This window comes from Nesoenas mayeri (assembly GCF_963082525.1).
Source record: "Nesoenas mayeri genome assembly, chromosome: 10".
Taxonomy (NCBI): domain Eukaryota; kingdom Metazoa; phylum Chordata; class Aves; order Columbiformes; family Columbidae; genus Nesoenas; species Nesoenas mayeri.
In genome coordinates this window covers 3,903,785-3,925,343 of record NC_137560.1, presented here as the reverse complement: position 1 = coordinate 3,925,343, position 21,559 = coordinate 3,903,785, and the positions used below count along the sequence as shown (strand labels likewise).

General features: G+C 42.2%; 1 protein-coding gene across 1 annotated transcript in view; it reads left to right on the top strand.

The window, feature by feature from the left end:
- NUP210 (nucleoporin 210) overlaps positions 1-21,559 on the top strand; it is a gene marked incomplete at its 5' end in the record, with an annotated part of 64,214 nt that overhangs the window by 6,965 nt on the left and 35,690 nt on the right. Inside the window, 11 exons of the mRNA XM_080350422.1 lie at positions 2,468-2,604; positions 3,703-3,834; positions 5,354-5,450; positions 8,043-8,193; positions 10,336-10,468; positions 11,233-11,391; positions 11,852-11,920; positions 12,239-12,345; positions 13,827-13,967; positions 15,220-15,357; positions 18,707-18,862. Coding sequence (XP_080206548.1) covers positions 2,468-2,604; positions 3,703-3,834; positions 5,354-5,450; positions 8,043-8,193; positions 10,336-10,468; positions 11,233-11,391; positions 11,852-11,920; positions 12,239-12,345; positions 13,827-13,967; positions 15,220-15,357; positions 18,707-18,862 — 1,420 coding nt within the window. The remainder of the gene's footprint in view (positions 1-2,467; positions 2,605-3,702; positions 3,835-5,353; positions 5,451-8,042; positions 8,194-10,335; positions 10,469-11,232; positions 11,392-11,851; positions 11,921-12,238; positions 12,346-13,826; positions 13,968-15,219; positions 15,358-18,706; positions 18,863-21,559) is intronic.

The following is a 21,559-nucleotide window of genomic DNA, read 5'->3' as shown; positions in this document are numbered from 1 at the left end:
AAAATAAATCATATTATTTTAGAAACAATGTAAACCCTAATACAAAAAAATATGCTCATATTTGTCCACGTTGCTTAGGTATCTAGAATATAATAAACTATTTTCAGGTTTAAGCTTCTAGTTGGTGTTCCGATTGTCCATTGCCTACTGCTATGGGTTGTTTTCCTTCATCAGTTAAGATACTTTGAAATTTCTTGGTTAGTGCTTGCTACTATTGTTTCAAAATCCTTTAAAATTAGTCTTTTGTGAGCAGAATGTTGCAGGGAGCATGGCAATATGATGATTTAATAATTCATTGACTTAATGAATTTCGCTCAAGACAAACCTGTTACATCTTCATTAGCAAACACAGTTAAAAATGTTCTGACTGGGCTTTCATGCCCTTGGATTGCCAGATTTTGAGGCCTCATTATTTGGACAGTACCATGTGATAAAATCCAGACCCACAGGTAGGGAAGCAGAGAGCTGACACCAGTGTATTTCTGTTTCATATGAAGTTCTTATGAAAAGTGCATTGGTTGTTGTCTTCCCAGCTGCTTCAAACCAAAGGGATCTCGAGGTCTTGCACGATTGGATTTGTCTTCAGAATTGTGCTTTTCATTGCTTAAGCCTAGAAACAAGGTTTGTCATTTTATTGCAGCGATTACAACCAGACTGGTCCATATTCACCTGGACTGCAACCAAACATACTGCCATATGTTATTTTTTTTAAATGGCTACGATATTGGTTAACAAGAAATGTTCTTCCTCTCTGTTTTGAGTTTGTTGGTTCTGCCAGTGACAAAAGTCAAGCAAACCTCTGTCTAGAGAGAAGGACCTGTAAGATATTGCTGCTGGTTTGAAGCTTCCCTGCAGCTCCTTGCTGAGTTAGCAGGTTTGCCCCATAGATCACTGGTTGGCATTTTCGAACATCCTCCAGACAAAAAGTCTGGGTCAGTCCAGCCTCACAATCTTTAGGTGGGGATCTAGTACCTGGGTTAGATTGCATCGGCCAGATAACGCAATGTTTTCATCAGAACTGCCACCATCATCAGAGAGCACCAATTCCTCAACAGTTTTGTCAGCAGAGCTTTCTTTGATTTGTTTTAATCCTTCATCCCTTGTGGAAGAGCTTTGAGGTGGGATCCCTGGGCAAGCAGGTGGCTGTTTGGGACGCTGGATTCGGGAGCCGGGAGCTACTCTGCAGTGATTCTGGTGGGGACCCAGTGCTGCAAACCAGGCGGCAGCTCGGCCCGCTCACAGGGGTGACGTTCTGTGACTGTTTCACAGTATCACAGTATGTTTGGGATTGGAAGGGACCTCTAAAGATCATCCAGTCCAATCCCCCTGCTGGAGCAGGAACGCCCAGGTGAGGTCGCACAGGAACATGTCCAGGCAGGTTTTGAATGTCTGCACAGAAGGAGACTCCACAACCCCCTGGGCAGCCTGGGCCAGTGTCTGTCACCCTTACTGAGAAGAAGTTTTTTCTCAAATTTAAGTGGAACCTTTTGTGTTCCAGCTTGATCCCATTACCCCTTGTCCTATCATTGTTTGTCACTGAGAAGAGCCTGGCTCCATCCTCCTGACACTCACCCTTTATATATTTATAAACATTAATAAGGTCACCCCTCAGTCTCCTCTTCTCCAAACTAAAGAGCCCCAGCTCCCTCAGCCTTTCCTCATAAGGGAGGTGCTCCACTCCCTTAATCATCTTCGTTGTCCTACGCTGGACCCTCTCCAGCAGTTCCCTGTCCTGCTGGAACTGAGGGGCCCAGAACTGGACACAATATTCCAGATGTGGTCTCCCCAGGGCAGAGTAGAGGGGAAGGAGAACCTCTCTGACCTACTGACCACCCCCCTTCTAATACACCCCAGGTACCATTGACTTTCCTGGCCACAAGGGCAAGACGTGTGACCTGCTTCAGTACTTTAATTGCTTTGAGCACTCCACATTCAGGCCTCAGATGTATATTGCTGCTATCTCAAATGGAATTTGAGGCTTGGTTTTTAATAACTTAGATATTTATTTGTTTTTCCTCATCTTGATGTTTTTGGCACATGGTGAGCTTCCCACAACCTCATTCCTGGAGCCGTTGTCTTTAGAAAAGCCATACAAGTCAGAGCAGGAAATAGCAGATGCATCAATTTTAGGTCAGAATTCCATGTAGACTTACATGTCACCAAAGATGATTATACGACTTTGCGTGTTTTACAGTGTTACACACTTCAGCTAAACAGACTAAATCAATTTTTTTAATTTCTTGATTAAAAAATGTCTCTTACTTGTTCAGAGGCTCTGATGTAGCAAACATCTATGTGGTTTTGCTTGTTCTACGCCTTCTTCTCAACTCCTCAAGTAGCTGTTGCAATGCAGCTCTTCTGAAAGTCTGGTCCTGACCATGTAGCGTTTCTCATGTAAATGATTTTAAACCGGATTTCCGTCCAGCAGTAACTCAGATCCCGCTAACACAACCCCATAATCTTGCAGGTCCTCCACCAGGCCGGAGGTGGCGAGCATAGAGCTGGCGGATCAGGACGAGCGCCAGTGTTCGCAGAAAGCGCTTGTCCAGGCACGCTCCTCCCAGCCCACACGTCTCACGAGTATCATCTTCGCTGAAGATATAAGTAAGTTTTAACTTCGGTAAGCTCACCACTGCTTGGTTTGGGGCATTTATAAATATATGAAGAGTGAGTGTCAGGAGGATGGAGCCAGGCTCTTCTCGGTGACAACGAGCGATAGGACAAGGGGCAATGGGTGCAAACTGGAACACAGGAGGTTCCACTGAAAGATGAGAAGAAACTTGTTGGAGGTGAGGGTGTCAGAGCCTGGCCCAGGCTGCCCAGGGAGGTTGTGGAGTCTCCTTCTGTGCAGACATTCCAACCCGCCTGGACACCTTCCTGTGTAACCTCATCTGGGTGTTCCTGCTCCATGGGGGGATTGCACTGGATGAGCTTCCCAGGGCCCTTCTGATTCCTGACATCCTGTGATTCCATGATCCTCCAGAAACACAGTAGAGATTTAAAAGTGCACAAAGCAAGAAATGTCCATTCGTATGCACAGTCATTTTAGGCTTTCCATGGACATGGGGTTTAAGTTCTGTTTGTTAAAGGCTTCAAATAAATGTTAATTATATTAATGATGCATCCAGGAAAATGGGTAATTCGTTAAAAAGAAGAATGGGGTGGCAGAAAATAATTTTCGGTATATACTTTTTATATAATGCAAATTCAGATGTTTTGCATTTAGAAAGCTGGAAATTGCCTTTATGTCTATCATACAATATATCTGGTTAGTTTTTGTAATGCGAGATGGGCAAAACAGATGGTCAAGTCAGTGTCTTGCAGTCACTAAATGAAGAAGTATATAGGGGTTTATTGTCTGTGGGTAAAAGTCATTAAGTTCTCCAAGATGTGAGCGAAGTGTGACAGTTGCACTGTAGAAACTCTTAAAATGTACTCAGAAAATGTCTCTATTTGTTAGTATAGATGGAAATCACAATTTTTAAAGATTTCTTGTGGAGTTCAGTGAGGAAGGGAGCTGCTTTCCTTGCATGCTTAGGCACAGTCACCCTTTGACCAAGTGTTTCTTAGTCAAGGTCACAACCCAGTTTCAGTTCCTTCAGTATCATGGGCTAAATTTGAGGTGATTTTGTCATCTTGGTGCTCTTGATGAGCACATCTAGTGTTGCTGATTTCATGTGCTCTTTCTCATGTCTCTTCAAGTGACTGGACAAGTGCTTCGTTGTGATGCTATAGTTGATATAATTCACGACATCCAAATTGTGTCCACAACAAGAGAACTCTATCTTGAAGATTCACCACTGGAGCTAAAAATTCAGGCTTTGGATTCTGAAGGTAAGAGGTTTACTAGCAAGAGATAAAATCTATATTGAGAGTCTTAATTGTCTGATCACAGAATCATGGAATATTTTCCCAGGAAGCTTAACTCTAGTGGTAAAGGTGTTTTTTAAAATCAAACCTAAAATAATCAAAAAGAAGGTGTCAGCTCTTAGCAATTGTACCTCCTGGTCAGGAGTAAGAATGTAACGAGAAAGGTCCCAACACTTGTCTTGTTGAAATGTCCCATCAGGATTTAACCAGCTTGAGCAAAGCTGCATGCGGATGTGAACAACTGTGTTGGTTTTGATTTTCTTTTGAGCTGATACAGTCAAAATAATTTTGCACAAGTCCATTTTATCGGAATCCAGTCCAGCATCCAACAGGACGTTCAGAGGTGGTGTTGAAGACCAACTACCTATTGTTTGGATTGTGTGTTTATCCACTGACCCTGTTATTTTCCACTGAAGCAAAGCAAGAGTGTAATGCAGCTTTGCAAAGCTAAAGCATGCATCATTAAAGAAAGTTAGACTTGAATGCATGTTAAATAACTTGGTCTCAATCCATTGTAATTGTATTGCCTTGTGTGTTTAGAGTTTTCTGCTTAAAATCCTGTTTGTTTGGGATTGGGAGCTGTCTGCAGTAAGGTGCATAGAAAGGGAAGGAGAAAGCATAAGCTGTGCAATGTGTTCACTTGGCTTAAAATGGTTTTGTGGCTTACTGTCATAAACCTCCTTTAAGCATAAGAATTCATTTTTAACATAGACATAAGTGTCAAAGGGAGAAACACAAATGAAAATGTATTTTAAAATATAGTAAATACTGGGGTTTCAATTCCATATTTATTTGTGCCAGTGGACACTGCAATTTAGAACAAAACTCATAAGTTTATAAGATATTTGATGTTAGCAGCTTATTACACTTAAAGGTAATAATAAATCTTGGGTTTCAGTCTGCTTATTTCTTTGTTTTTGTTCCTTTTAAACATTTAGAATTGTCCTTGTTCTAGCGGGTCACAGTTTCTAGAAAGCAGGTGCTCAGTTTGAGCTCCTTGAGTGGTTGTGGGTAAATCACACTTGTGCTCAAAACCAGAACAACGTGTGGAAGGTGCAGTTCATGGGTGCTGTGAGCGCACATCACCCAGGTGGGATCTTGGATCCACATGGTTCAACATGAAGGATTGTTTGGCAGGTTTTTTTGATGTCCTGCTAATATCCAAGAACTAGTAAGGGGTTTGTGGTCAAAGAGGAAAGAAGGTGACGGGTGCCAAGGATCTCTGAGGGAGATGGTGACACCTGCACCTATGCCATGGGCTGTATGAAAAACATCAAGTGGTGTCTGGTGCAGCAAAATGTGAACAGAAAATCTTAAATTTGCCAGTAAAGCAAGGTAGATTGTGATTTTTTTAACTAAACACCAATAGCGCTGCTTTTAGGGATAAGATAGAGAACCTTCCTGGCGGAAAAAAGCATCATTTGTGTTCCAGGAAGACTCTCTGCATGTTACTTATGTTTGTTTTAATCGGTATGATTTCTAGGAAACACTTTCAGCACATTGGCAGGGCTTGTCTTTGACTGGACAATAGTAAAAGACACAGAGGCTGATGGCTTCTCGGATTCCCACAATGCCTTACGGTAAGTTCATTTAATTTGTGCTCAATAGTCTTATGTCCATTAAGTTTGTGTGTAACTATTTCCCCCCTTCTAGGCAGTTTACTGAACTGATGCCTAAAATAATGCTTGTGGGTCAATTGTTTCAGGGTTTTTTTAAGTGCCTGGGCATTCTCATCCTTGTTTAATTTAACAACAGATAGTGTTAATGAGCAGCCCAGCTGGCTCTAATGCAACAGCGAGAAATGAATAGATGGAATTGATCTTCTGAACCATCTTGTGCAAAGGAAGGTTTTATCAGTAACACTCTTATCTCGGGATTTCAGCAGATAGTTGGTTGTGGTTTGGTTGGTTGGTTTTGTAGTAGTTTTTGTTTGTTCTGGTTTTTTTTAAGGACAAAGAGTCCTCTTCCATTTCAGAAAGGAGATCTCTGAACTCAAAGAGTTTAGTGTTTCAGTCAACACTTAGTTCTGGTGTTGTAATAGCTTTCCAAGCTTCAGAGTAGCAACCTTCACAGTGGGAAGGACCAAGTGGCTGCTTGTCAGCGAGATACAGCTCACAAGGCCAGGTGAAATAATTCAATGAAGGTATTCAATACATCGTCTTTCAGACAAAGCGGTGAATGGAAAGCACGTGCTTGATAAATAAGCCATGGTGCTTGGTTCATCATCTCTACTGAGTCAAAGAATAAGTTAATTTGCATTTAGAAGTGCTGTATTTTGTGGAAACTTCTATCCAAAGATCCTGAAAGTGCTTTTCAGCTGACAAGATAAGTGGTTTTCAGCATTTCTGTATAACTAAGTATTCCCTCCCTTTAATGCAGGTGAAGTTCTTGCCCCAAAGTCAGCAAGCTCACCTGTGGCAGGCTTAGGAATAGAATCCAGACTGTATGATATTTTTTTCTACTTTTTTTTCTTCCAATATTTGTCACCAGTCCATCTCTGGCCTGTGTTTTGCTGTATTTTATTTTATTATTTAAAAAAAAAATGTATATGCATGTGCACCGTGTAGCTTTACAGTGAAGACGTTCTGTTCTTTAGTGTCTTTAAACAGAAATTTGAGTTTCCATCCTTATTAAACTAACTAGAATTGAAGGCTACACAGCAGTACGTTGTATGGGATGTTTTTCATGTTTGATCTTTGCACTGACATCAACTGGTGTCAACACACCAGGACCCTGTTATCTAACAGTATTGAGCTAGTATTCATCATCAGGTATGCCATGGTGAATCCTTGGTGTTGCTCGACGTGAAGGTGGGTAGAAAAAATGCTTCCCTGATATAGACGTGTTTGACCAGACTGCAAACATGTGAGACATGGGTTTTTCCTCACAAAACAGTTCACAGACACTTCGTGAGTGCCGCTTTAGTCAAAACTTCCCAAACTTACGGTAAGCTTGAAAGATGAAATAGATTCAGTCATGCACCAGAGGCTTCAGTTACTGCAGAAAAGAGGTTCCAAGTGTAGGTAGATTGTGGAACATAACGTAGGAAACTATATCTTCCTTTAAAGAACCTGGCTTGGGTCTGGGATTCTGTACCATATTATGATTCTAAGACTAAAGTGGGGAAACTAGTTCTCATGGAAAGCAGAATGGTTACCAGTTAATGTCCATCCTCAAACCTGTATTCCAAATACAGGGGAGATGGGATGTGGGCAGCAAACAAGACTCGTGGTATGAACTCTGGTTTTGCAGCCTTAGAGCAAAGCCTGTTGAGCCCGTAATATGCCTAAAGCTGCGGGTGTGAGGTACGTGTGGCCCGTCCCTGCAGCGGGACCCAGGCCGTGCTGATGGATCAGTGGGACTTTGATCCACGTCAGTCCATACGCAGCTTTTTGTTTCAGTATAAGTATTTGCTGGAGATGGGATTTTAAGCAAACTAATATTGACAAATGCTCTACTGTTAGCACAGCTATGATAACATAAAAATGTTCTCATGGTGTTACAACTTTGCAAAATAAGCAATGAGCTGTTAATATTTGTACCTGTTCACAATTTGGCTGTGCAGATTTTCCTGTGAAAGCCAAACAGGTCCTGTGCGTGCAGAAGCTGCCAACTTTTAAAACATGGTCCTCTTTCAAGTTCTGTCCTGCCGTTTACCCACTCGTGGCAGATTCCTTTCCCCTCTGTTATTACATCTCATTGAAATGTCTACACACAGAATACTTGTAGTAACTGTTATTTTTTTTTCATAGTCATTTATTAAATGTGTCCTGGCTTCTTCAAATAGGCTGAACTTGTGTTCTGATTTGTTAAGCTGTTGCTTTTGTAAACTTAAGTTTTGGGTCTTTCACATCAGTCGTTCCACAATAATCTAGAGAGCTTTGCAGTCTACACCTACTGTAAAAACTGGAGGGCTTATTACAGACAACATGTGCAGCCTTCTGATATGTCTTGAAAGCCCACAAACAGGCTTCAAACAGACTTTCCTCAGTCACAGAAATTAGCTGCAGATGTCTTGAAGAATGAGTAAAACTGAGATATCTGGTCCTGGGCAGACATCTTAAATTTGCTTAAAAATGGAAATAGCTGGGAGCAGACACTGGTGGTGTTTCTCTGTGGGTTTACGAAGATTGGTTAACAATTTTCTGTTCACTTTTTGTTTCACCTTTCAGTATTCTCAAGTTCTCAGAATCCACTTATATACCACCTTCCTATATATCAGAGATGGAAAAAGTTGCCAAGCAAGGAGATACCATTTTGGTGTCTGGAATGAAAACAGGGAATTCTAAATTAAAAGCAAGAATACAGGAAAGCGTCTATAAGGTAAGAACTTGCAAATTTTTTGTTTGTTTGTTTCATTTATCTAACAGACCGATGTTAGAGGAGCAGTGTAAGTTTGCCGTGCCGTATTTTTCCATTGCGGGTATCAGTGCGGAACCTCTGTCTGACTGGGTTGACTCTGTCACCAAAGATGACAGTGCTGAAAGGGCTGGAGCCAGATGCAGTTTCCTGACCCAGGACGGGGTGTTGCCAGGGAGCATTTCTAAAGCCAACTCTCTGACAAAAGGCCCTGTGGCAGAGGAACACGCTCCAGGGAACTGCTGGAGAGAGTCCAGCGCAGGGCAACAAAGATGACTAAGGAAGTGGAGCATCTCCCGTGTGAGGAAAGGCTGAGGGAGCTGGGGCGCTGGAGCTGGACAAGAGGACACTGAGGGGGGACTCATTCCTGGGGATCAATATGGAAAGGGGGAGTGTCAGGAGGATGGAGCCAGGCTCTTCTGGTGACAACCAGTGACAGGACAAGGGGCAATGGGTGCAAACTGGAACACAGGAGGTTCCACTGAAAGATGAGAAGAAACTTGTTCCCAGTGAGGGTGTCAGAGCCTGGCCCAGGCTGCCCAGGGGGTTGTGGAGTCTCCTTCTGTGCAGACATTCCAACCCGCCTGGACACCTTCCTGTGTAACCTCATCTGGGTGTTCCTGCTCCATGGGGGGATTGCACTGGATGAGCTTTCCAGGGCCCTTCCAACCCCTGACATTCTGGGATTCTGTGAAATACTCCTGTGCCATTTAATTATTCCCAATAGGGGTTCACATTCTGTATATATAACTCAAATCAAACTGGATAGGGCATTTTTAAATGCTTTTTTAAAGAAATAACCGACTAGAACACTTTAGGTCTTTTTTTTTTTTCCCAATAAATAAATATCTAGAACACGGATTATTATTTTGGATAAACCTTTATTTCCCGTTGTCCTTGAAATGAGTGTCATATGAATACTTGGTTAGTATCTAATTGTACCTCATTATATTGTGCCCTCCTTTGGGATCAGAATGTCAGTTCTCCAGGGGTGCTGAACTGCAGCATTGCTGCTTTTCCCAGCCAGCGTGTAGACCCATGCTGCTTCTTTCTTTGTAACTTGTGGGGACTGAGTTTTGAATTTATCTCTGGTAACAGAGTTGGTTTTTCCCTTAGTAGAATTTCCAGGCACCTCAGAGAGTTTTTGTGGGTTATCACTTAGAGGAACGCTGGGCGTTGTGTGAGTATCAACTTGATACTGCACCTTACAACCAAAACTGGTCTATGAAATGGTGGGGTTTTGCTGAAGCTCATCTCCTGCCTGCAGTCTGCTTTTGCAAATTTGTGTTGTATTTAATGTTTCTGCTTAAAGCAGAATTGCCTTGACTATCTAACCCATGTTCTATGAAAGTGTTTTCTAAATGTGTAATGCTAGTAACGTGGCACAAATAGTGCATGTCAAGAATTCTGTTTTTGTTACCGTTCTACCTTTGTTAATTGTGCTCAGTATAGTTGTTCTACATGAGATCAGTCTGATTTTTTCTTGAATGCATGTAGCTTGGTTAGGTATTTATTAGTTTAATATTCATTTTTCTGAATTAGTTTTAAGCTGATACTGTAAGTGAAATTGAAATAATGTTGTTCTGTTTGCAATTTTTATGGCTTTCTGGTTAGTAGTTCCTTTAAATCTGCTGCCAGACTACACATAGAATAGAATTTTTATGATTTATACAATTATCTCATGTATTCCTAATTTACTAGACCAATGATTTTGGTACAGATCCCTCAGTGAAGTTATAAAGGACATGTTATATGGAGGCACCATGTAATACAATAGGGAAAATAAGTTTCTAGATGTCAATAGTCACTGTGCATCTGTATCAAGTTTTTCTGTGTTTTCCAGAAAACGAAACTTAAATTATGTTCGTACAGATGTGAGTTTTTCCTCTCTCAGCCTTGCACAGTGTGCACAGAGCAGATCTCTGTACCATTCGTTATCCTTTGCATTTCCCTCTTATGACAAAATTTGAGATGATAATGAAGAGCCAATTACAGCAAATAATATTTTTCACTTACAGATTATAAATTATTGCCATATGGTCTGTTTCAAACAAATGAACTGCTTTGAATGTGTTTGTGGGTTTTTTTTTCCCTCTCAATCAATAGCATGTACCTCCTGCAGAAGTCAGATTGCTTATTTTGGAAAACATCCTTTTAAATCCAGCATATGACATTTATCTTCTGGTAGGAACATCAATTCAGTACAGAGTTCAGAAAATAAAGCAAGGGAAGATTACAGGTTTGTCCAGTTCTCTCTCTTTCTCCTTTTTTTTTTTACACTTTGTATGAGTTTTTAACTGCTGAGAAATATTTAATTGTGTTTAAACTGCTTTGTTAATATTTATACTGTTGTCCTAAATCACATCATGATACAGCTGTTTAGTTTTTTGCTCTCAAAAAAATGGTGTCTATAAAGGATACACTCTGGCAGATTTGTTAAGGACGTGAAGGTAAGGGTAACCTGGAACAGGAGCTAATGCTGTCATTTTAGATGTAGGCATTTATTTCACCTTGACTAAGAAACTGTGCCTGATTTCTTAGTTAAATCAAGTTTAGATGAGCAGTTTTTCTAACCAAAATATTTCCTTGACAAATGGATTTGCTCCACTTGTACAAGTGTGGGTAGCAAGCCTCATGTCCATTCAAATGTGCAGAAGGCTGTGACTGCAGGTGTTGCTCCCAAGCCGCCTGTGCTGCTCACCAGGGAGTAGCCCAGAAGGGAGCAGCAGGAATTGTGAGTAACTTGTAGAAGGTAATTTGACTGCTCAAAGCTGGCAACGAATTGAATGTTAGGTCAAAACAAACGGGATGATATTAGCTGGAAATGGCAGCTTTGAAGCTCGTTTTTTATGTGTGTGATATAATCACCAAAATGCTGTTTCTGTGAGACGTTGAAAATAATGTGTGCTCTAGGCAACAATAAAAATTAATCAGCAATAATCAGCAGCAGCCGAACACTGACACACTTCTATTGTTTCGTGTGTTGTCTTGTTTTACGTACAGAATTAATGATGCCGTCTGATCAGTATGAACTGCAGCTCCAGAACCACGTTCCTGGTCCCGAGGGGGATCGCTCTGGGCCGGTTGCCAAGCTGGAGCAGGCGACATCGCTTGTGACGGCATTGCAGCAGGGACAGACCAACCTCGTGCTTGGCCACAAGAGTATCCTTCCTCGCTGATGCTTTTCCACCCAGAGCTTCATGGCAGGAGACAAATTTCCACCCTTTGCAGCACAAAAAGTTAAAAGTTCTCCACATTTGCACCAGTAGTCTAGAAAATGAGAAACACCTGGCACAGCCATAGGGAGCAGTGCTGCTGTGGATGCAGCCTCAACAGAGCTGTCCGGTGCCTTGGAATGTTCAGAGAAATTAGGTTGGCAAAAGATGGGTTAAATCCTGTCTGTTCACCCAGTCAGGGTGGAAATGTGATGGGACTTTATTTAATTTTCACATTTAGAGCATGATGTTCTCTAGTGAAATCTCTCTGAAATGCTCACTGTCTTTCAGGATAACCGTTACTTTCAGTGTACAATTAGCTTTAAATATCCGAAGAGGCACAAGGAACAAGCTGATCTTTACTTGACTGTTGTCAAAACTTTTCTGATCCTTTACTGAAACTGCAGGTATCCGCATGCAGGGGGTTTCCAGGCTACCAAACAGCACCATCTATGTTGTGAATCCTGGGTACTTAGGTTGGTACTGACCGCAGTTTTCTTGATGGCTTAATAGAAGTTCTTGCCTTGTTTTCATGTTGGTGTGTTCCTTTATGTGTACATACACGCTTCCATTTCTCATAGTATTTTTCACAGAGCAGTAAATTTATTCATAAAAGTAGCTCAATGTGAAATAAGTTTAGTAGTAAGTAGTATTTATTTTCTTTCCTCTCTGTATTCAGCAGCTTAAAGCAATGAAGGGGCATCTTCAGAGCGTGGGCACCAGAAACAAAATGCTTATATCTGTTATGTAAAGAGGCCATTGATTTGTGCTGTTCAATATTTCCTGTTTTGTAGGATTTACAATTCATCCGGGTGACAGATGGGTCCTAGAAACAGGCAGACTTTATGAAATTACAATTGAAGTGTATGATAAATCGAACAATAAGGTGTATTTATCTGATGTAAGTAAATGTTGATACACTTCTGAGTGTCTGTCTCCTAAATCCTGGCTTGCTTTGAAATTATTTGAGCAGTTTCTTATTTACATTGAGTTACAACATTTCAAAGCGTGTTGTTCTTTGCCTTTTCCTTTTTTCCCTTTGTTTTATTGTTGTTCTTTGTGCATGTGGGATTTTTTGTTGGTTTGGTTTTGTTTTTAAATAAAGCACTCCGGGCAATTCATGCGAAAGTGCTCATTGGAGTCTGTGCTGTAGAAGAAACTGAAAGAAGTTTCATGAAGCTGGTGAGGGGCTGGAGCACAAGTGTGATGGAGCGGCTGAGGGACCTGGAGGGTTCAGCTGGAGAACAGGAGCTGAGGGGAGACCTTCTGATCTCTGAACTGCCTGAAAGGAGCTTGGAGCCAGGGGGGTCGGGCTCTGCTCTCCAGGAACAAGCGCCAGGAGCAGAGGAAACGGCCTCAAGTTGCGCCAGGGGAGGTTGAGGTTGGATGTGGGAACAATTTCTTCCCCAAAGGGCTGTGGGGCATTGGAACAGGCTGCCCAGGGCAGGGCTGGAGTCACCAGCCCTGGAGGGGTTTACAACACATATAGATGAGGTTCTTAGGAACCTGAGTTAGGTTATGATTGGACTTGATGATCTCGAGGGTCTGTTCCAACCGAAATGATCCTATAATTCTGTTCTATAAGTTGAACAATGCACTTGGAACATGTAGCACTGGAAATTGCAGATGGGTGTAACTAGTGGAGTGCAGTACTAATGCGGTTCTCCGTCTCATCAGTTCCCCCAGATATCCTATTGTCCCATCTAGAGGTGATCTTTCCTATCACAGAACGTGCTGACAGGCAGGCTCCGAACGCTCTGGAGGGAGCTGCCCGCTTCCTATCAGCTGCTTGTTGGCAAAGCTTGGAGGATTAGCTGGCATGGAAATACTTCATTGTTTAGTAGCTAAATCAGATTAATTCTAGGTGCTAGATACCAAATTTACATTATTCTTAAAAAAAACCCACAAAATTTAAATAGTTCATTTGCAAGCAGAAAAATTTATTATTGCTTTTCAGAATAACAAGTGTCTGTGAATGTTATTTGATTTGCACTTATTTGCTTCCTGAGATGGAGATCTGAGTTTCAGCTGGGTCTCAAAAGTAATGTGCTATTGGGGCAGTGTATTTGCATGTGTTTCCCCTTCTGTGTTAAAGAATGACGAATTTAAGAAATTATTGTAAAATATGAATTATTTAGTAGTATAAATAATGGCACTTTTCCTGTTAAATTGCACATTGCCTATAATTTTACAAAGGAAATATTTTCTGCCGAGTTAATGCTGTGTCTAAAAGATAATCTTGTTGAAAGACTGGAAGTTTCTTTGAACTGTGTTATTAAACAATCGTTTTCTGATTGATTTATTGCTGATATGCTTCTGACTGTCTGTACAGTATTAATGTCAGTTATCTGTGGCAATACCTATTTCATGTGCTGGCTTTAGAATATCAGAATTGATGCAAAGCTGTCCGAAGAATATTTTGAGGTGCTGAAGTCATCTCTGAATGGATCGTATCACTACGTGAAAGCAATAAAGAAGGGTCAGACCATTATTGACGCTGCGCTCACATCAGTAGTGGATCAGGTATGTTTTTATCACAACTTTTCTGCTTTACTGGTAGGCCTAAAAATAATTGACCTGTGCAATAGTGACTTACTAGTGACATAGTAAAAGGAAACCAAAGAGCGATATGGGTTTGAGCCGTCTTTGTTTAAACAGATTAAGAACCGAATTCTAAAATCCTTACCTCAGGAAAATTGTCAATTAAGTCAACAGAGGATTGGCTTAAATAAAGTCGGTGGGATTTTGCTACTGAGTGCGTGGCAAACACCTGTTAAACCAGTGGTGCACAGCACTGATCTTTTATTCACGACAGATGCTTGTGTGGGCACATATCGTATCTTTGTGCTGGTGCAAAGGTCCTGTCACATTCTCTGAGTGAACTTTACAATTTATTGCGGTAGGCTCGTCAGTGTCATACCCTGGCCTTGTTCTGCATTCAGTTACATTTGGGAAGTTTTCTGTCATTTGGTAAGTGATGTTAAATGCCGGAATGAAAATGTGCCAAATGTATCAGCCTGCAAATTTCTTCAAATTAATATTCATTAACTTTCTGCTAGTTGGGCAGGCTGCTGAATGTATGGCTAACTAGGGCACGTGCTGTGAAAGTGATTTGCTTTTGCTTGAAACTTGGAAAAATTCAACACTCCAACCCATCTGCTGTGGAATGGTTTCAGTGATCCCTTGAGCAGGACTTAGTAGATCCTTGTATATGCTAAGCCGTGCTCATTCTCTGTGTCAGAGAGGTTCTCCTGAGCCAAGTGAGAGCTGTTAAAGTCTTCCTTCAAGAGTCTAGGAAGAAGCAGCGTGTTTTGCCAGAGGGTTGTGGCATTATAAGTACAGCAAAGTTGTAAAGGCCGGTGTTTCAGGGCAGGTTGAGGAACTGCAGATTTTAGGCTGAGTTTTGTCTTTACCTGATGCAGAGCGGAATGTGCAAAGAGTAAATGCAGGTGTGGAGTTACCAAATCAGTTCTCCAGACAAGGTCTCAAAAAATAGAAGTAATGAAAGAGAGTATTTCTTATTGCTGTTTGCCTTTTGCATTAATATGGGCACCTGTATCTCCATCGCGATACTACTCATTTAATACAGTAGCACCCTTTGCTGCGATGAGCTGACCGTTTGCTCACAAGCAATGCTGTTCATAAGCAACCCTAAATAGTTGCTTTCCTTTTTCTCTGAAATGTTTTCAGCAACTTGTTTACATACAAGCACTAAACATTAATTCTAGAAAGCACTATGATGTCATTTATAATCATGCGCTGTTGCTTTTTGTAGGATGGAGGAGTTCATACATTACCCGTTCCGGTGCGAAACCAGCAGGATGTTGAAATCTACGTTCCCATAGTTCTTTCACCCAGCATTTTGACGTTTCCTTGGCAGCCAAAAGCGGGAGTCTACCAGTACACCATCCAGGTACGCCAAAGAAACACCTGTGCGCAGGAAGTGTTGCTCAAGCAGGCGCAGTGAGGCCTGTAACCACTTGCTCTGGATACTTCAGGCACAGTGATAACAAAGACTTCATTCGGAGGAATTTTGTTGGATGTTAGTTACAGGAATTAACGCGGAGTTTAATTCATGTGTGTGCATATACACACACAAAACCAACCCCAAACCACCACAAAAACATAAAAACCCCGCCGACTTTTACCTCTTCTCTTTGATTCGCTTCCTCTGTCCCGCACACGTGGGTTTGGAGTTGCGAAAAACATCCTAGGCACAAAGCTTCATAGTAATAATTACAAGCTGCCATTTACTGTGGAGAGATGGAAATATGGGAGTATGAATCGGAGTGTGAAGCGACAGCAAAAAGGGCACGACAAGATCAGCGAGCAGCGCCCCGTCAGCCTTTGACATCAGTGACCTTCACTCCCCACATCTCTTGCTTCTAATAAAAAGTCCCAGGGAGGGAAGGTGAGGGCCACAGTGTCATTTAGCGAATGCCCTTCTAAAGGAACTTTTCTCTAACATTTCTTGTGTGTGTCTTTGCTCCCATGCTGCCAGTCCTTCCATGCACTTAATGAAACAAATGGCTTGTTTTCTGGTACCCAGAGTACAGTCTAACTGGAGAAAAGAACATTGTTGTTCTCCAGCCAGGACTCTCACCCCACCGCAATGATACTCGGATCCTGTGCTCAGCTCTTTCATGCTCAGTTCCTGCCTCTCCCTTTTAGCATAGAGTGCTGCTGAGTTTTGGGTCTGTCTTCAAGTAAACACATGGTATCTGAAGTAAACAAATCAATCTCATAGGGATAAAGTTGTGTTCTCGTGTAAATCTGAAGGCTGCCGAGTTTAGCGCTGCCATCTGTAATTTTAATTTCTGTGGGATTAGAGTTTGGTTTAATTCATGCTATACCCAACCACACCAACAGTGTGGTAAAAATTCCTAGTACAAATAGGCATTTTCAGTGCTTCATCGTAACTTCTGCTAGAGCCCAGTATGGGAAAGTAAATGTGTTGCTCTGTTTCCTGCCTCTTTTACAGTTCCATTCTTGTTTCACCTTATCTTGCTTATATCATAGAACATTCCTTGGTATTACTCCAATAATATGGATCAGTATTCTCACTATACTGTGATTTTTTTTTTTTTTTTTCATTAACAACATGAAAGATTTCTTCTCCCAACACTTAAATCAGTTTGTGTTTACTGAAACTGAGAACATTTTCCCAGTCTGCCTGTTCGCCAGCACCAGTGGCTGTTTACAGTAGCGCACAGCTTGACTGTTGTTCCTGCCCGTACATCAGCGTTTGCCTCCTACTCGGTGGTTTTTGAGCCAGGCTATTCGAAATTGGTGAATATACTTTTTCTCAAAATGACTTGAAAGGGATTTTGGATCTAGCCAAGTTCTGTTTATAGCTAAAGCAACTCCTTCCAGATGGGATCAGAATGACTCTTCGCTTTTACTTTGTCAGCTGTCTGTTTTTTTGTTGCTGGCGTTGTTCATATTTTTGCTAACAAGATGGTTTCTGTTGCAAGTAAAACAGAGGAAAAAAAACCCAATCTTCCCTTCCCTTCCCTTCCCTTCCCTTCCCTTCCCTTCCCTTCCCTTCCCTTCCCTTCCCTTCCCTTCCCTTCCCTTCCCTTCCCTTCCCTTCCCTTCCCTTCCCTTCCCTTCCCTTCCCTTCCCTTCCCTTCCCTTCCCTTCCCTTCCCTTCCCTTCCCTTCCCTTCCCTTCCCTTCCCTTCCCTTCCCTTCCCTTCCCTTCCCTTCCCTTCCCTTCCCTTCCCTTCCCTTCCCTTTCCTTCCCTTCCCTTCCCTTCCCTTCCCTCCACATAATTTAGATTTGTTTCTTTTCCACACTGCCCTTCTAGATAAGATTTATCATCTTGTTCAGTTTTAGTTTAATTATGAAATGGGTTAGAGCAAATGCTGAGAAAGTTAAAGAAATCAAAACAAGGCACGTAAAGAAAAAAGTTGCTCTGATGTTCACCCTTGTTTTACTCTGATGGAATTTTGCCATTTATTGTGGATTTTGAAAGTTCTTTGGTTTTTTTTTTTTTAAGCTTGCTTTAAAAATGCATGATTCTCTGTGTGCCTTTCTGCACATATTTGGCTCAACAGACCCTTCCTATGGCTCCCAATAATGATGTTTAAAGTCTATAGAGTTACAGCGGTGTAATGATTGTTTCTTCAGTAGCTAGTATTGCACATGTAGGAGGACAATACTTATGCTGGGAAAATGGTTTTGGCCTTTCACTTTATAAAATAAGTACCTGCAGCAGATATTACCCTGTCCTGGCTGCCAAGTGCTCATACAGTGGGTGCAGTAATTTGTCTCTGTGGGCCAGGATATCACGTAACTAGTTCTTACCGTTCTGTAGAATAGTTCCACTCGCTTAAGCTCCTGGAATTGTGAAATAACACTTCAAGAGCTGGCAGCTCTAGGAAAAGGGTGGGTTTTAGTTTGTGGTTGGTTTGAGGTTTTTTATGGGGACCGGCATGATAAAGCTGAGCTGCTACGCTCGGCAGTGAGTGAGTCCTCCCTTGGGGAGCCCCGGGGAGCGGAGCCTGCGCGTTGGGCAGAGCCTCGGGGTGCTGGGGCAGCTCCCGCCTGTGCCCAGCGCCGCCTCCTCACCCAGCAGCCGCGGGAGCAGCTCGTTCCTTGGGCGGCTGCAGGGACACGTGCTGATTTTCAGCATCAAAATACAGCAGTAATGCCGGGAAGAGAGTGACTTTTTTCTTTCTTTTTCTTTTCTTCCCCTCTTGCCTCATTCCCTCCCACCTCCTTTTCTTTTCTCTTCCCTTCCCATCCCTTAACAATTCCCACTGAAAGACATTAGCAGGTACCGAGTGTGTCAGGTTAGCAGCTCTGAGACCCAGAATCAGCACTTTGGCCATCAGCAACAGAGCAAGAGTGGGAGCGTTCAGAAGTACGATAATCCCACGTGCCAGGCCTCCGGTGTGCCGGTTTGTGAAATGCTCTGCTGGCTCTGAGCACTGTCAATCACCCGGAGCTGTGAGCATCAGCCTTCTGCAGCTGGGAGAGAGAGATTTGGGTTAGCGGCACTGGTGAGCACATAGATATGTGCATGAAGAAGCTGACATTCCAATGAGTGAAGGGTGGTAATCTTCTCATCTCTCACTTGCCCTTGCTTGGTTGAAAGTTCTGAGGCGTTATTTTATTTATATTCCCTCAATGATAGCATTGTCATTGCTCAATGTGTCCCTGGTTTTCCTGCAAGATATGGAAAGGCTTGACAGCTGAGAAGCATTAGAACCATATACTCTATAAAATATTTGAAAGGTTTTCTCTTTGGATTCTAGGCTCATGGTGGAAGTGGAAATTTCAGCTGGTCCTATTCCAACCAGGCAGTTGCTACAGTGACAGTCAAAGGAGTAATGACGACTGGAAGTGATATCGGCGTCAGTGTCATTCAGGCGATTGATGTTCAGAATCCATTGCATTATGGAGAAATGAAGGTAAAACTCTTATTTTCCCAGGTCACTCTTATATGAATAACACTTCTAGAAACAGTGAGGAAGCTGAGAATGCCATAGGCATTCCCTTTCCAAAATATTCCAAAGAGATTTCCTCACCTGCCCTATGGCAGCTTCAGTGATGGGTTTTGGAGTTTGTGCTTCTGGAGATTCAAGCTCTCTCCACTGCATTTACTCCCATTTTTGCCCCTTTCTGGTTTCCTTGGCAAGTCTTTTCCCTTGTTGAAATTTGGAGTGCCAGAAGGAAATAGCAGTTTACTGCTGGCCTAGCCACCTGAGCAGGCAAGCCAAACTGAAAATGCATTCTGCAGGGGAAGAGGTGGGTGTTTTCCCTCGCTGTAAAATGGTGACAGCTATCAGGATGTGCAAGGAAATTCCTGCCTGGAGAAGTGGCTGAAATGCTCTACAGTGGATCTCGATAATGAATGTAGATACCAAAGCTGGCCAAGAAAACATAATCTTTTAGGAAAATGAGGAAAAAATGGGAATGACAAATACCTGTCCCAAGAGGGATTTTGTGGTCTCTGTGTGCATCATACCTTATTCTTGGGATTTGGTCAGGGTGATCAGTGTGTGGTGTGGTGTGAAGAAAACACAGGAAAATATATGTAGCAGCTCCCCAGGAAAGAGAGCACAAAGACTGGTAAAGAAGCTGCTCTGGTTAACAATGTCAATCTGCAATCTGAACTATTTTTGTCTAGAATGTAATTGATTTGGAAATATCTACTCGTGTCCTTTGAACACAAATAATTTTCCTTAATGAAGTGCTTGCTCTCTCTGTCAAACTGTTAAGAACTACCAGACCTGCTGACCTGATAGAGCGGAAACTAAAAGTACTACTGTGGTGCATATTTGCTGCTGTGAAGCAGTACAGCTCTGCTGCCTTCACAGATTTGGGCATTTCCATCTGTGCTTTAACGCTGTGCCTTTTGCAAGGAGCTAAGCATAGGAATGGAAGGCTAAGAGGGAAGAGGAAATGTGCTCTTGACCTCAGAAAAGCTAAAAGATGGTGCACTGAGCACATGTACTGACTGGGAATCCAAAGGCTGTTTGCCTGCATAGGCAGAAACAGAATTGGTGCGTTGATGCTGAGGCTGGCAAGCAACCTCCATCTAGTGAAGGCTCTGTAAAGGTGATGCTCTTGGTTCTGAGGGAGCACAGACGTTGATTTAGGAAGCACGTCTGGCAAGCCCTGGGACAGCACGCCTTCCTTTACACGCCTGTAATTTAGCAACTGGTGGGGCACAAGCTGAGTGTATCAAATATGCGTGCGTTAGCTATACACTGTACCTCGTCATGCTGAAGCATTCCCGTGTGCAGCACTGCTGGCGTTGTTGTACTGCACTTCTGTTGCACTCAAGCCCCTTTTGACAAAGGTGTTAAAAAACGTGTTTGGTCAAGACTGCCAAGTCTGTCCCGTAATGAAGACAGAGCTATGGAAGCAGAAATCTTTCCTCTCTTTTGCTTCTTCCTGCACCTACCAGTGCTGGGTTTTTTGAAGGGAAAATTAGCTTGAGTTTTGTGCTCAGATCATTTATGTCTATTCTACAGAATTGATTTGAGAGGTAGTAAGCTTCATGCTTAAAATAATAACGCAAATTAAAATTTGTGCAGAATTTAGTTCTCAGACTTGCTCTGAAATGACTCTGGACAAGCCAGGATGTTGGTTTTTAGCAGTGCGACAGTCACCAGCAGGAGATACAGGAATGAAGAATCATGGTTGAAACTTCTTGTCCTCAAACATAAGTCAAAGCCTGAAGACAGAAAAAATACATCTCTTGATGTGAGCTTTCAGTGTACTGCACAATCTGAATAGGTTATTTTTGAATGCTTTACTTCTAGTGTTAGGAATTGCATTCTACGTAGAATAACTCTTCAGAGTTTTGTTTACTGACCTCAGTGAGCAAGTTTTAGGAATAGTTAGCTGTGTTCCACGAGGATTACAGTCTTAACTCTATACCATATGGCTCAATATTCTATCCTGAAGCCATTTGCAGATGGTTGGCAAGTTAAGATATTGCAGCCGAAGAGCTTTGACCATAGTGATTGTTATGAAAGATGCGGTCAGTCTGTGGTGGATTCTTGAACTTTAATGGAAAAAGTAGCAAATCAGGATAACAATTAATACAGTAGGGCTTGCTCATCAACACACCAGCTATAATAGCGTGGAAGATCTATTTCTGCTGGTCTTAGTTCTGAAAGTAATCCTTTTGATTTCCAGAGTAGCTCTCACATAAGTGTTACTTGTTGAAGCAGAAGGCTGGTAAGTTATGCAGTAGATATTTGTGCACTTATTTTAGATTTCTGACAATTTACTGTGGGGAAATGTTGAGACCTGGACACCTTTAACAATGTTTTGTCAACAGAAATGCAAGAAAGAAAAAAAAAGGCCATTAACCCTTAACTTCACATACGTGCTGCTGTGGGCGCTGGAGGCTGCGGAGCCTTGCGGACTGTGTCAGGTTTAGCTCAAGTATTTACACTGGGAAAGTCAGGGCTGGATCAAGATCTGTCCCAGCTGGTGACAGTACCTCCTGGAGATATTGTGCAACTTAGTCCGTACTTGAAAACCTACAAAGGAAAAGAGAGAATTATAGATGTAAAATGATCTGCAAACTGATGTCGACTTGGCCTGCTATGGGAAGAGAGCACTAAACCAGCGGCAAGCTTTGCCTGGCC